The sequence below is a fragment of the Thrips palmi genome, unplaced genomic scaffold (genome assembly GCF_012932325.1).
Source record: "Thrips palmi isolate BJ-2018 unplaced genomic scaffold, TpBJ-2018v1 HiC_scaffold_10, whole genome shotgun sequence".
NCBI classification, from domain to species: Eukaryota; Metazoa; Arthropoda; class Insecta; order Thysanoptera; family Thripidae; genus Thrips; species Thrips palmi.
The window spans coordinates 5286132-5299007 of NW_023144621.1; the positions used below are offsets into that span (position 1 = coordinate 5286132).

The 12876-nt window shown below is 45.7% G+C and overlaps 3 protein-coding genes across 5 annotated transcripts in view; 1 reads left to right on the forward strand and 2 right to left on the reverse strand.

Moving 5' to 3' along the window:
* Positions 1–12876, reverse strand: part of LOC117648673 — a 60039-nt gene that overhangs the window by 12950 nt on the left and 34213 nt on the right. The window lies entirely within an intron of this gene.
* On the forward strand, positions 5131–6424 carry LOC117648694. Its single transcript, XM_034391360.1, has 3 exons — positions 5131–5261; positions 5878–6005; positions 6089–6424. Exons 1-3 carry the CDS (start codon positions 5174–5176, stop codon positions 6398–6400), a joined length of 528 nt encoding a protein of 175 aa, XP_034247251.1. The 5' UTR covers positions 5131–5173; the 3' UTR covers positions 6401–6424.
* On the reverse strand, positions 9860–12424 carry LOC117648681. Of its 2 annotated transcripts, none has more exons than XM_034391359.1 (3): positions 12362–12424; positions 12185–12272; positions 9860–12102 (listed from the first exon to the last, which is right to left on the reverse strand). In XM_034391359.1, the coding sequence occupies exon 3, from the start codon at positions 10997–10999 to the stop codon at positions 9875–9877; it is 1125 nt and encodes a 374-aa protein (XP_034247250.1). In that variant the 5' UTR covers positions 11000–12102; positions 12185–12272; positions 12362–12424; the 3' UTR covers positions 9860–9874. The 2 variants fall into 2 exon arrangements, with proteins under 2 accessions (XP_034247250.1, XP_034247240.1); XM_034391349.1 differs by having other exon boundaries at positions 12185–12275; positions 12362–12415.

The window sequence follows — 12876 nt, forward strand, 5'->3', positions numbered from 1 at the left end:
CTAATAACCTGATTCAAAAGTATGTTTTGAATATTTCAAACGATACTAAACAACGATTTGAAACAAACTCGTGTTGGGGGGTACTAAGGCGACGTTAAATACGAAATCTTGAAACTATAGCCACTGTAGTTGCTGAGAATCGATGGTGAGTACAAACAGAGTCACAGACAGACGCACGACCAGTCACTTTTCAGCACGCCCAAACACGGCAAGGGCTTCGCTATCGCTCAGCCAATTATTATTTGCGCAAGCCAGTGCATAAAAACTACAGGCTTCTGGCAATTTCAAACAAAAACATTTCTTCGCAGTGAAGATATTTTTCCGAGGAATTTGCGATTGGGGGGCGTAATGTTGACGGCGAGGTGGCTCTGCGAAGCTGTAACGACCGGATATCGGCCGTAAAACGAAAAGGCACGGTCGGATTGTCTCCCACCTAGAGGAGGTTCAGGCGGTTCAGACGCCCACGCCGGCGCCTTCTCTGATTGGCTAATAACGCCAAGAGCGCACCACGGCGTGGCGCGGCGCGACGCACGTTGTCGGGCGATAACTGTCAACGGGCGCGTCATGGTGCGAACACTCTGACACAGAAAAAGAAGAAGCAAAGGCAGTTTGAGAGCTGAAAATTTGGCCGAGCACAGCATTAAATTTCATTAAAATTCCGAAAGTGTGTGGGCGTTGGCCATACGTGATATTTGTTGGTGAGTGTCGGCCTCTCCTTGTCGTGTCATTTAATGCAGCAGCATGCTCGCTGCCGTCGCTCTGACGCCTCTCGCGTCGTCGACTCGGCTAAATCTGAACACGCCAGCGACTAAACAGCGGCAAAATGTGCCAGGAATGCTTGTGCGGCCACTTAGTGGGGCTTTGAAAGCCACGCCGCGTAAGCGCGCTCGCTTACGTGGCGTCTTCGCTTAAGGCGTGCTTAAAGGGTTTGGAGGATGCGGAGTCGCGGTAAATACAGGAAAACAGGCGTTTAAGACATGACTGAATTTTGTTAATATCATGCCCCAGCCCTACTGGAGTCCTACTGCGCTTAACCAGAGCTTGAAGTCAAGTCCTGGACAAGATGAGCCGAGATGAGCTTAAAGTGAGGCAGTGGCTTTGCTTGAAGCTTTTCTTAAGATCTGAAAAGTCCCGGTGAGCCCACCACGTGTAGGCTGCGTGGAGTGGGCGGCCTCGTCTCGTCATTCAGGTGAAAAACGAACCGATAGCTGTCGGCGCCTCGCGGCACGCGGCGGCACGCCCCGCGAGAGCGAGAAAGACAGAGCGACGACGGCCCGCGGGCACGCCCGCCGCCGCCCGCCGCCGCCCGCCGCCGCCCGCCGCCGCCCGCCGCCGCTCCCGTTGCAGCTTGTTGTCGTTTTCCCGCCGACAGGATAACCATTTGTCGGACAAGATGATGGATTTCCGCGTCCTTTCCCCGACTTCGTTACATTTGTAACATTGATCGCGTAGGAATGCCCATCGCACCTCCGACGGTACAACCGCCGTCACGACCGCGAGCGGCCGATTGACGTCTGGTTTCAGAAACAGTCTTCGCGACGCCTTCACGACCCGTAAATCAGCAGCCAATGACAATGCAGAGCGAGGAGCGTGCGCACCTTTCACGCGCAATGCCGACATAACGAGCCTGTGTGTGTGTGTGTGTGTGTGTGTGTGTGTGACAGCCAAGAATTTGCATACGATAGTGACGACGGGGGCGCATAGAGGCATGCAGCGGACAGAAGGGCGCGCGAAGCACGCTAGATAGAAATCCGGATGAAAACTAGCGACAAGAACGACCAAAAGCTTCCCTTGTCACATCACTCAGCCACCACCGCTCCATGCCCCCACCGCACCAGACCCTCCCGCACACAAACGCGCGCGCGTCTAGCGGCGAGATGTTCGCCCACTCTTCGCTTCAGCACACGGTGACGTCTGTGTCGCCAGGCTCGTCGAGGAGCTGGCCCTGCTGCCGGTCGCCAAGTTTGGGTCATTTCGAATGATGAGATGCGTTCGGCTTGTTAGCTGGCCAGGCCTGGGCTGGCCCGCGCAAGGCGGCCTGCGCTAGGCGGCCGGCACGGCCATAACGCGCTCCATGCGGGCCTGCTACTTTTGCAGCGAGACGCAAGGTCACTGCCGACGGAGGACTCGAGGCCTCCTGACGACGTGTCCGTGGTGTCGTCCGCCGCGTCAACTTGCAGAGGACATCAAAGAGTGGTTTTAGAGGCAGTGTTGCCGCAGTCAAAGCGACGACAAATGCCCGAAAAAAAAAGACTTTCTGACCAAGTTTGCGAGACTGGTGCTCACAAACGTTACCCCAACGTTATTCGCAGTGCATGTGCAACTCACACAGCCTCCGCCTCGTGCTTCGGGGAAATCATACCGCCAGTAATTGAGTCGCCTTTCTGGGTCCAGAGTCCCCAGCCACGCACTGCGAGCTTGGAGAATTTGCCGCACAACTGAAACAACCCCTGCCGGTATTTGTGACTGCACTTCGCGCTCACGGCTCGCTTGCAGGCACGGCTTTGGACACACACATTCCTCCCACATACACGCCGGCCGGCGCCATGGCGCGCCAGCAGCGGCATGTGGCTGCAAATACGTGCCCAGCCCGCAATTCGCAGTTATTAATAACGACCGCGCGTTGTGCGCACGACAAACGGGTGCCCGGAAGTCCATTACATGCAGCTCGCGCTGCGAATAAGCAGTCGGAAGCGGGCGGTGAATCACGGACTTACTCGCAGAATACGCGCTGCTCCTACGAAAAGCGGCACCTTTTCTCGTCACTGACCAAGAAAGAATCTTACGAATTTTTAGTCTAGAAGTCGGAGTTTGAAAAACGACCCCGTGTCGTCGAGTTCCAAACCCGCGGTATGCCCCATGCACACTACTTCTCCAAAACGTCGCCACGCGGCTCACCTATCTCCATCTCAGATTGCGATCTTGGAGGAAAGGGCTCGTGAACTAGTGTGTTGGGGAAGGATAAATCATAATAACCTCGTTGACTATTCCCCATACGGGTTCCAGATTGCATCAGGCCGGTGCAACCTAAACACCTCACTCTCACACACACTCGCACAGACCGGCACACTCACACACGCGACATGATAAACGAAGTCATATCGGAAACCATTTGAAGGCGCTTTCTCTGCTGAGTACGCTGGCTGTGGACCAGGCCGAGGTGAGTGATCGACTGACCGGTGTCTGCAATTAGAGCGATTATCTTCTTCCTCCGAGGAAACATTTTTTTTCGGCTGGTTCCGCCCAGGCCACGCACCAATTCAATAAACTCGCCCAAAGTGGCGGTTACGTTCCATACGCACCGCCGGGGCACCGCCAATGGACCTGGAACACACCCAGTGCGTGCATCCCGACCGCGGGCCAGCGCATGCATTATGCAGTACACTGCCAAACAAAAACCAAAACGAACGAAAAAAATGGACATGTCTTATCTTGTCGATCGCATGCCTTCGGTGTATTTCGGGGATAATAAAATTAACTGGTAATTGAAAGGTGGCTGGACCGGCTGCTCTCAAAGAGCCCTGCAGTTCGCGTCAGATTAATGCCAGGGCGTTTTGCTCGCGCCATTGCAGCCAATAATAATCGCGCGTGTCCAATGCGGTGTGTGTGTGTGTGTGTGTGTGTGAGGTGCCATGGCGCGCGCGAGATATGAATTTCAGATGTTCCCGCTCATTGATGTGGGCTGCATCCACTTTCACCCGCTCGCTGCGTCTGCGTCCGAAGCCGGGCCAGGCCTGCAGCCGGGCCTGCAGCCGGGCCTTCAGCCGGGCCTTTGGCCGGGCCAGCTCGTCACGCCGGTCGTAGAGCGCACGCAGCCACTGCACTGGGTTAGTGTGTCTAAGTAGTGGTGTCTGTCCGCACGGGTTGCGTCACCGAGGGGGTGGCCCGGCTGACTATTAACGGATTAGGGAAGGTAATGTTGGCCCGAGGCTGCAGCCTCCGCACTGACTTTCTCGCTCACACGGGGCGTCCCTTGTAGGTGCGAGAGAGACGGAGGGTCCGGACCGACTCTCGGAGTCAGCCTGCTGGTGAGTGGAAAAACAACGCGGAGTTTGCTGCAGAGGGTGCATTGATCCGCGCGTCACAGGAGAATCAGTTTAGCCAACCTCGCACCGCGGGTGGCGCCCTGCGTTGCCAACCTACACACTAAACTCCTATGGACTTTTTTCGATACATAATTTATGGACTATTGGATTGTACTTAAGTCTGTATAAATTTGTCCACATTTATGGACAAATTTGGGGCACTCAGACCACGGCCCCAAAAAGTTCATTATTATGTACAAAGAATTGTGAACAGCTTAAGAACAATTATGTTCATAAGATAAGAACATATTTGTTCATAATTTGTTGACAATTTCGTTCGTAATTTATGTACAAATTACCGAATACGGACTTAGTGTACAATCATTTATGCGCAGATTATGTACAATCAACTTTGTTCATAATTTATGTACAATTGCCAAACCTGATTTTGGGAGGACGTGTGAGCTATCCACAGTTTATGTACAATACGCAAAGTGCGTTTGTTATGTACAATCATTGGTTCAAAAAATTTGGACATAAAATTTTTCATGAGATAACGCGCGAAAGAAAGGGGGGTAGATAAGATCAATATGGAAGCTCGTCTATTTTTTAATTACTTCGGGCGGCTTGTGAACATTTTGAAGTGGGAGCCAGGTCAGGCGCCTGCAAGCCAGGGAGTAGGCAGTCCCGTAACACATGCGTGGCGGGCGGGTTGCCTTCCCGAGCTTCACAGGCGGCGTCGACCTCGCCGCCCGCCGCCGTACTCGCCGTCGCTACCCCGCGCGCGAGAGGCTCTCCGTACGGCCAGCATCGATAGTCTCTCGTGCTCGGGGTAGCGGCGGGAAGCTCGGATTAGTTTTATTTGAGTCCGTCTGTCTATTATGGAGCAAAGATGTAATCTATTCTATTCCTTCATTTATATCGTGACAAACACTAGAATCATAGAAAAACGCACACAGTAAGCAGATATGTGCGTTTGGACACCAGCCGGTCCAATGCATTTAAATTTTATCTGACCGATGGCGGTGATTGGTTTGTGAACACACCCACCCTTCTCACTGGCGCGAACGAGCAGCGCAGTTCAGTGGATCCCCCCCAAGCCAAGGTCAGGCCAACGGAGGAAGAAAGTGTGATTCGATGATTCGACCATGGCGTCGTCATTGCCCAGCAGTGTTGATTTACCCCACATTCTCCGAGTCAAAGGACTCGCCCCAGCTATCGTCAGTCGGCTTGAAGGTGAGAACATTGATGTGTGTACCGACTCCGACCGAACTAGCGTTACACACGCCACACGACTCGGCGAGTTTGTGCTGTTTGTGTGCCCAATGGCTTAATTTCCACGTGTATTTCAGTGCTGAGCCGATTGCCTGTTAGTGCGGCCCCTCGATGGTAACCAGATCGCATTCTACTTTGTTCTAAAGACTCGTTTTCTCGCTCGTCTCTCACGTTCCGAAGGGACGCGCCATGAGTGCGAGAGAGATAGCGGAGCAAACGATCTTCGGAGTCAGGCTGTTTCAATCCTCATCTCTGGCCGACCCCTGCGTCCTTTCCAAAACTTGCATCCGTTTCTTTAATTTGAGATGGAGTCGAGATCGTTGAATCGTTGCCTCCTCCCCTCCCCCTCCCCCTCCCCTCCCCCTTTACTCGCCGGTCCCTAAGCCCGCTCGGCCCGCTCGGCCCCTCCGCTTTGTCTTCCTCCTCTTCTCCTTCTTCTGGCTCTTGTTTACATAACCTTTCTAATACATCAGAGACTTTTATCAGATACATAATTGTCTCTGAATTTTTATTTGTGTTAAAGTAGCTCTAATGTAAACAGATTTTTCTCACTTTCTGGTGTTTTTGTGTTTTTCAGAGGAAGGATTTGATGGATTGAGTTTTTTAAAAGCAAGCCCATCACTCCTGTTGGCTCTGAAATTCAAGGGAGCAGAAATAGTGGCTATACAGGCCTTGCAGAATGATGACACATTTAAAGATGCAACGGTTAGTTATGGTTGTTTTGATTGTTTGTTTGTTGTTTTTTTGTTCATCCTTCAAAAATTTTCAGTTTTTGTTTTGTTTTGCAGGTTGACACTGGGTTCAAAGCCACTCCTGAGAATGCGACCAGTCCAGTTGTACGGAGGTCACTTCGCAGTAATTCCTCAGCTAGAAACACTCCGAGTCCAGCTCACTCAAGACACCGTAACAGTCCAGTTGGCTCACCAAATCAATTTGGAGGTGGTCGTGACATCAGTTCAACACCAACACGAGATCCAGTCTCGCTTCGGCAGAGAATTGCGACAAATCAGCTTGCGAAGACTGTTACCTTTGCAGAGAGAACCAGCTTTGCTTTGAAACCTCAAAAAACCATCCTACCTAGTGGCAAGAACTTTTTTTGAGTAATGCAGGTGGCAGCACCTCAGCTTTGAGTAAAGCTTGTGCCACTGAAGATGCCCCAGGTTCAAGCTCCGGAGCTTCCTGGCATCAATCTGCATCACCTGATGGGGAGTCAAGTGACGATGATTCTCATCTCAGTACTGCGGTGTCTTACAAGCAAGTCTTTGGCATTCCGGTATCTGCTCAGCCTCAAAAGTCAGCCAGTCAAGCTCAAGCTAGCTCCCTCGGGACATCTCAAGACCATGGTCCACATGATGTAAATCCAGCAAGAGAAGCTGGCTCCAGCAGGACTTCTCAAGTCCATGTTCCATGTAATGTAAATTCAGCTAGTAAAGCTGGCTCGAGTAGGACTTCTCAAGTCCTTGTTCCACGTGCTGTGAATTCGATGTTAGCTTCAATAGCTGCTGACACTTTACCCCAGGTTTCTTTTTTCACTTTATTATCTTGACTGTATTGTGTTTTGAGTCTCAATCAATTTTTTTTTGTAACCTTTTTTTGTTTGATTTTTCAAGTTTGATATATTCAGCATTCTGGGAGAGCGGCTGTCTTCAAAGAAAGCTGATAGAGAGATACTTGCTAAGCTAAGAAACAATACTCTTTTACTACCATCTGAGCGCAAGAAAGTCATCAGATTTCTGACCCAGTATTTACATGAGAAACATGTTTGGTGTGTTGTGTTTTATTCCTTCATTGTCCCCTTTTTTGTTTCTTCATTTTTTAATGTATGCCCTGGTTTATTTTGTTTCTTCTGTTTTACCAGTAATCCCAAAGATGTCACCACTGAAATGAAGGAAGGATTGGCCAAGTCATTTGTAACTGCTGTTCCAGTGTATCAGCAGCAGGACTTTCTTGATGAAAACAGCCAGCCATGGGTAAAGAAAATTCTTTTAAAAGCTTGAGGTTTTTTATCTTAGTGCCACAAAACTCGTTAATTTTTTCTTATCTTTACAGCACCATGTGTACCATCCACGCAGCTCTGGGTGGATTGCTAATGCTTCAAGACCATTTCAGAGGAAAAACCGGAAGAGGAAAACAAAAGGAAATGATGACTCTTTTGAAGAGGCGCAGTTAATGGGTAAAGATGCGGTAAGTGAACAAAATGACCATTCAATCACCTTAAACTGATAAATTTACTACAGGAATCATTTAAATTATTTACAGATTCAGTCTATGGCTGAACTAATGCCTGGAAGACATGAAAGAGCTCAAATTCTGGATGGAATGGCTGCAAGCTTTAACAACCGTCAGAAACTACGACTCGAAGGAATTCCAATCAGAGCAATGCTTGAAAAATATCCTCATTTGAAAAACTATGATGGAGAAGTAGTATGTATTTCTAAACATGAACTCTTGTAATTTTTAATGAAAGATCTTGTTTTAGACGGTATTTTATTTTGCTTCCATCTAATCTAGATGAAGGAAGATTTCCCAAAAGGTTGTATCCTAAAGCAGAGGACTTTGTGTCGACCATTTTCAAAGATGCTGCCAAAGATGTTACTTCTACCTGAGCGCAGAGAACTGGCCCTTGCCTACAATGATGGTAATTATGGAATCATATCTCATTCTATAAGACATTGCTTTGACACCCTTGATAAATTCTTTGAGTTGCTATTCTCATTCTTCCTCTAGATGTCGTGAAAGCTTTGATGCTTCTCTCTCAACATTTACCTCATGATATCCCTCAGTCTGGAGAAAAAGACGTGTCACACACTTGGGCTTTAGAGCAAGATTTGGTGTTGGTTGTACAGGTACGTTTTATGGCACATGAAATGTTTGTTTCCTTTGTATTTATGAGGCTGCAGTAATTTTTCATTATGTTTTGTTTCAGCCAAACGAGAATATTGATGAATTAATCTCATCTAAAAGGCAACAAGCAGCTGGATCAGTGCAGCCTTATCTGGTGCTGGTCCGTAATCCAGTCACCGAAAACATCCTTAGGACATTCTTGATCTTAGATGATTTTGCAGTGCAGCTATCTACAAATTCATTTCTCAAGGGCATTGATTGGCTCTTTAAGTCTTTCTTTGTATTTGGTTTGCGATACCCATATGGGTGGAGAAATACTTTCCATTTTCTTCAGATCTGTTTCTATAAAATCAGAGAAAACTGTGGCAAAAAAGATATGATGAATTCCTCAGAATTTGAACTGTGGAAGTCCCTCTCTCAACCTTAGTTTTTTTTTTTCCAAATCTAGACACCTGTTGCTGTACTTTCCTTAATTTTGTTTTTATTGTCTCAAGGTATCTGAGTGTATAACACTCACATAAATAATTTATTTTCTAATAAATAATTTGGAGAAGTTCCTTTGTTAAATTATATTTCTTTTTTAAATGTCAATCTTTGAATATTGTTTGTTTGCAGCTGCAATGTGTATTTTTGTTAAACAAGATGTTTTCTTTATTTTCAAATTTATTTCAAAGTGAACAGTTTTTGAAAAAAAAAAATGTTAATTTCAAGGAGGTTGGAAATAAAAATTTGAAATTCAACAAAGTTGGGCAGGTTTATTGAAGTTGTGGCATAAGACACATATACATTTAAATACACTCACAAATTCTTTTCCATACAAGTTCACAGGCAAATAAAATTACTAGCAGCATTAATTAAGTAAGGACCAGGGACCAATTATTACAGCCAATCTTAATTGTGCAGACATCTCAATTAGCAAGATTGAAAACATGTTTTTTCCTCGCCAACAATTATCTCACTCAAGCTTTTGAATTAAAAAGGTACTTATAAATAAAATTGGAAACTTCAACAAAGTTATAGGCAAGCCAATCTCAGCCTTACAATGCATTCATTGTAGTTACACACTTAACTATTTTACAAAATAGTGGTACGCAGGGAGAGGTAAATCTCAGGATGGTTATCAACAGTCCAGGGAGCAATACAGCGGAAGTTAGCAAGAGACAAGACATTCATTACTTGGAGGTCTGGATTCACAAGAGGGAATACATGACAAGCATTGTACTTAGCACTTACCCCCCCATTTGCCCAAGGCTTCAACACCAAGTAAACAGCCTTCTTGTCGACAACAACAACATCACAGATGAGAGCAAACAATAGCCGAGATGGTGTCGATCCTGGGAGACACACAAACAGTCCCGGACGATATTCTTCTCCATTCACAGTGGCACTTCTGGTAAAAATAAGTTCCTCTTTACCAGTGAAACCTTCCTTCACAAAAAGTTTCCCATGAGGACTCAAAAGGACTTCACTCAGCTGGACACTCTTTCCATTTTGGTAATCAATAGCACATTCTACACATTCACTGATGATGGACTTCAAATTGCTGAGTTGAAACATCCGTGCCATTGTCATTGGTGGGTTCTTAAAGCAGCAGCAAATAGCAGCATGTTGCCTAAATATTTTCATTCTACCTTCAAATTTTGCACACCACACTCTGACAGGAGGTCCAACTTCTCGTACCATGTCTCCATAGTGTTTGAGGTGATGAAGCTTGTTTGTAACATATATTTTTAAACTTTCTTCTTCTTCTTCTTGCTGTTCTTTTTCTTCTTGTTGTTCTTTTTATTTTTATTCCTGGCACTTTTACCCACTGTCTGTTCCTGCTCTGTCTCCTCTTTAAGAAGTCCTTCTTCTTCAACAAGCTCTTCCTCATCCACTCCTTGCTCACTGTCTTCTCCCTCGACTTCCTGCTCATGCACTTCTTTTTGATTGTCTTCTTCATCGACGTCCTGCGTAACCACTCCTTGTTCATTGTCTGCTCCGTCGACTTCCTGCTCATCCAATCCTTGTTCATCCTCTTCCTCATGCAATTCTTGAGTCTCTATGAACAGCGTAAAGAAGAGTGCATTATGATTGTATATCAAAGTGTCAAGACGGTCTGCATCTCCATTCTGAATCTCAAATGAGAAAATTATCTGCATTATGTCTTGAAGTAAAAATATCAAATTCATGTGAGGATCTCCTTCCTCCACCAAATCCCCGAGGATAAATGGCAGTGCTCTCATCAAAAACCACATTTGAGATCCTGTTTGCTTCAACTTTCCTCTTGGTGATGTCAACATGTCAAGGTCAAAGTTTGGACTGGGCTTGTTCTTCGAGTCAGGCAATCCATAATCAAACGATACTACCAGACCGTTAAAAAATTTAACATTAAAAAACTTTCTCTTGGTAATGTAATGACGCAAGACTAACTTGATTACTAGTGGTACAACCCCTTCCAGTAAATCATGAAATGCATCAAACACATTGTTTTCTACACAATGGAAGTAAGGGATATCATCCAGGGGGCAACTGCGTTTAACTCCACATTCTGATGAAAATTTCTTCCGTTGTTGCACTTGTTCCAGGTGGGCTGCATGAAGTTCGGGGGTTCTGGGAATACCAACAGCATTTGCATTAGCTCTGACTTCTGCTCGAGACACCATACACCTACGACAAAAGTAATTTGCTCCAACACTCAAGAATCCTAAGAGATCATGGGCAGCTAAAGTGTCTGCAGTAAGATTTGTCAAAATGGCCCGTAGGACAAAGGGCTCTCCATCAAGATCAAGAGTAACTCCTTCCTCTGATGCCAATTTCTTCATATCTGTACAAAAAGGGGCAAGAACCTTCTTGAAAGCACCCGGCCTTTTCATGTCATCAGCATATGCAAGGGCCAACAAATGGATGGAAGAAAGTTCTGATGATGCTTCAGCAGGTAGGTTTTAAAACTTGAAAAAAGAAGCAAGCAAGCTTGTGAATTATAGTTTTAGAACCTAGTGAGTTTGCAATCTCAAGCTCATCATAGAATAATAGAATATGCACAACATTCTTGTGTTTCAACAAAAATGGATGGTCTTTGAATTTGGATCCATCCACAAAAGACCGCAAAACTCCATCTTTACTTACTAAGTCTTTGAAAATTCTATTTCTGTTCTTCTTATTTGAGAGGATAGCTTTAAGTGTCTTAATAATAGGCACATATTGAAAAGACTCAGTCACTTGTGTTTGAACATAGGTGTTGGATTGAGGGTCCAGTCTTCTGTCCAAACGGTCACCTAAATACTTTTCTTCGGGTTTCACAAGGCCAAACTTCTTTTCAAAATAATCTAGCTGTTGTTCAATAGACTTCAAGTTTTCAAAAGGATCTTGGACATCAACAAGATCTTTCAATATTTCAGCTGCATCTTCTTTGGTTAAACCTTTCAGAATCAAGCGGGAGGTCAAGATCTCTTTTAAACTTCCCCCAGAACTGCTGAATCATACAGTTGCAGCCAGATTCAAACCTTTCAATTGCCTTCCCAGTTAAACTTGCTTTGGACCGTAAATCTAGAAGCATTTGAACTGCCGCATTGTTTAACTGGTCTTGCAATGATTCATTCTGCTGTTTTGCTGAAGTTTCTGCTGCACTCTCTTCAAAGCACACACTGAAAGTATCGTCATCATTATCATAAGAGTAATCCTGCAAAGTTGGTAAGAAGGATCCGGGACTAGTAGGCTGCAGTGTCACATTGCCATGACTAGGTCCAGCCCCATCATGATCTTCAAACAAATCCAGGTGAGCAGTGGCAATGTGCCTGATCATAGATGATTTGGTGATGAATTTTTTCCCACATTCAAGCTGGCCACAAGGATAGGACTGAAGGGGATCATGGCAGTTCCTGAAGTGACTTCCAAATCCTTCCGTTCCCTTGTGCTTTGGCCCATCTTTACAAATTCCGCAGGATAGAGATCCCGCAGTCTTGACATTCATTTTGGGCTGTAATCAGAAGAGCGCAATGAAGGTTTGTTAGCTGAGTTATGATTTCAATCAAATAGTAAGATAAGTCTGCAGTACTTACAACAAATAGAGGCAACCACCCAGAAAATTACATTTTGATAGATTTGGAGTTTCTGGCATTGGCTCAAAGTCAGGAGAAGGAGAGCTTGCTGCTAACAGAAAAGGGCTTAGGTTAGCAAGAATTGTTAACAGATCAATCTAGCAACATTAATAAGAATAAAATAGAATGTCTAGTTACCACGTCAAAATCGCTGACCCTCGGATGAGGTAGGCATCACATCACACCTTGATCACACGCAAGTTATGGTTTGGTTTCCAATTTGGTTTTCCTGCAAATAAAAGTTGACATGAATACTTCATGAATACTTCACAAATCAATCTGATCTCGACGAAGCAGACGTACCATCTGACTCGAACCTCAGTCTAAAGGCAAACAAAGCGAACAGTTTCGAGGGACAATGCCTAAATCAAACCACTGATTTGAAGTTTCAATCTATGGCAAGCTGTGCGGGTGATTTCTCATACATGTGTATGAAAAATTTTACATTCGCTTAACTTCTTGCCACCCCACACCCCACCCCACTCCGACCGACTCCGACATCAAAACAAACAGCTGATACATGCAACAGCATGTTTCATTCGGTTCATTTTATTCAAGGGTGGTTTTAACTTTATTTTTGGATGAATTCGTGTGAGGCAAAAGAAAAGATGAAAACTCTGTGGAAGGATTCTTGCGCTGCGCTCCGAGTCCAA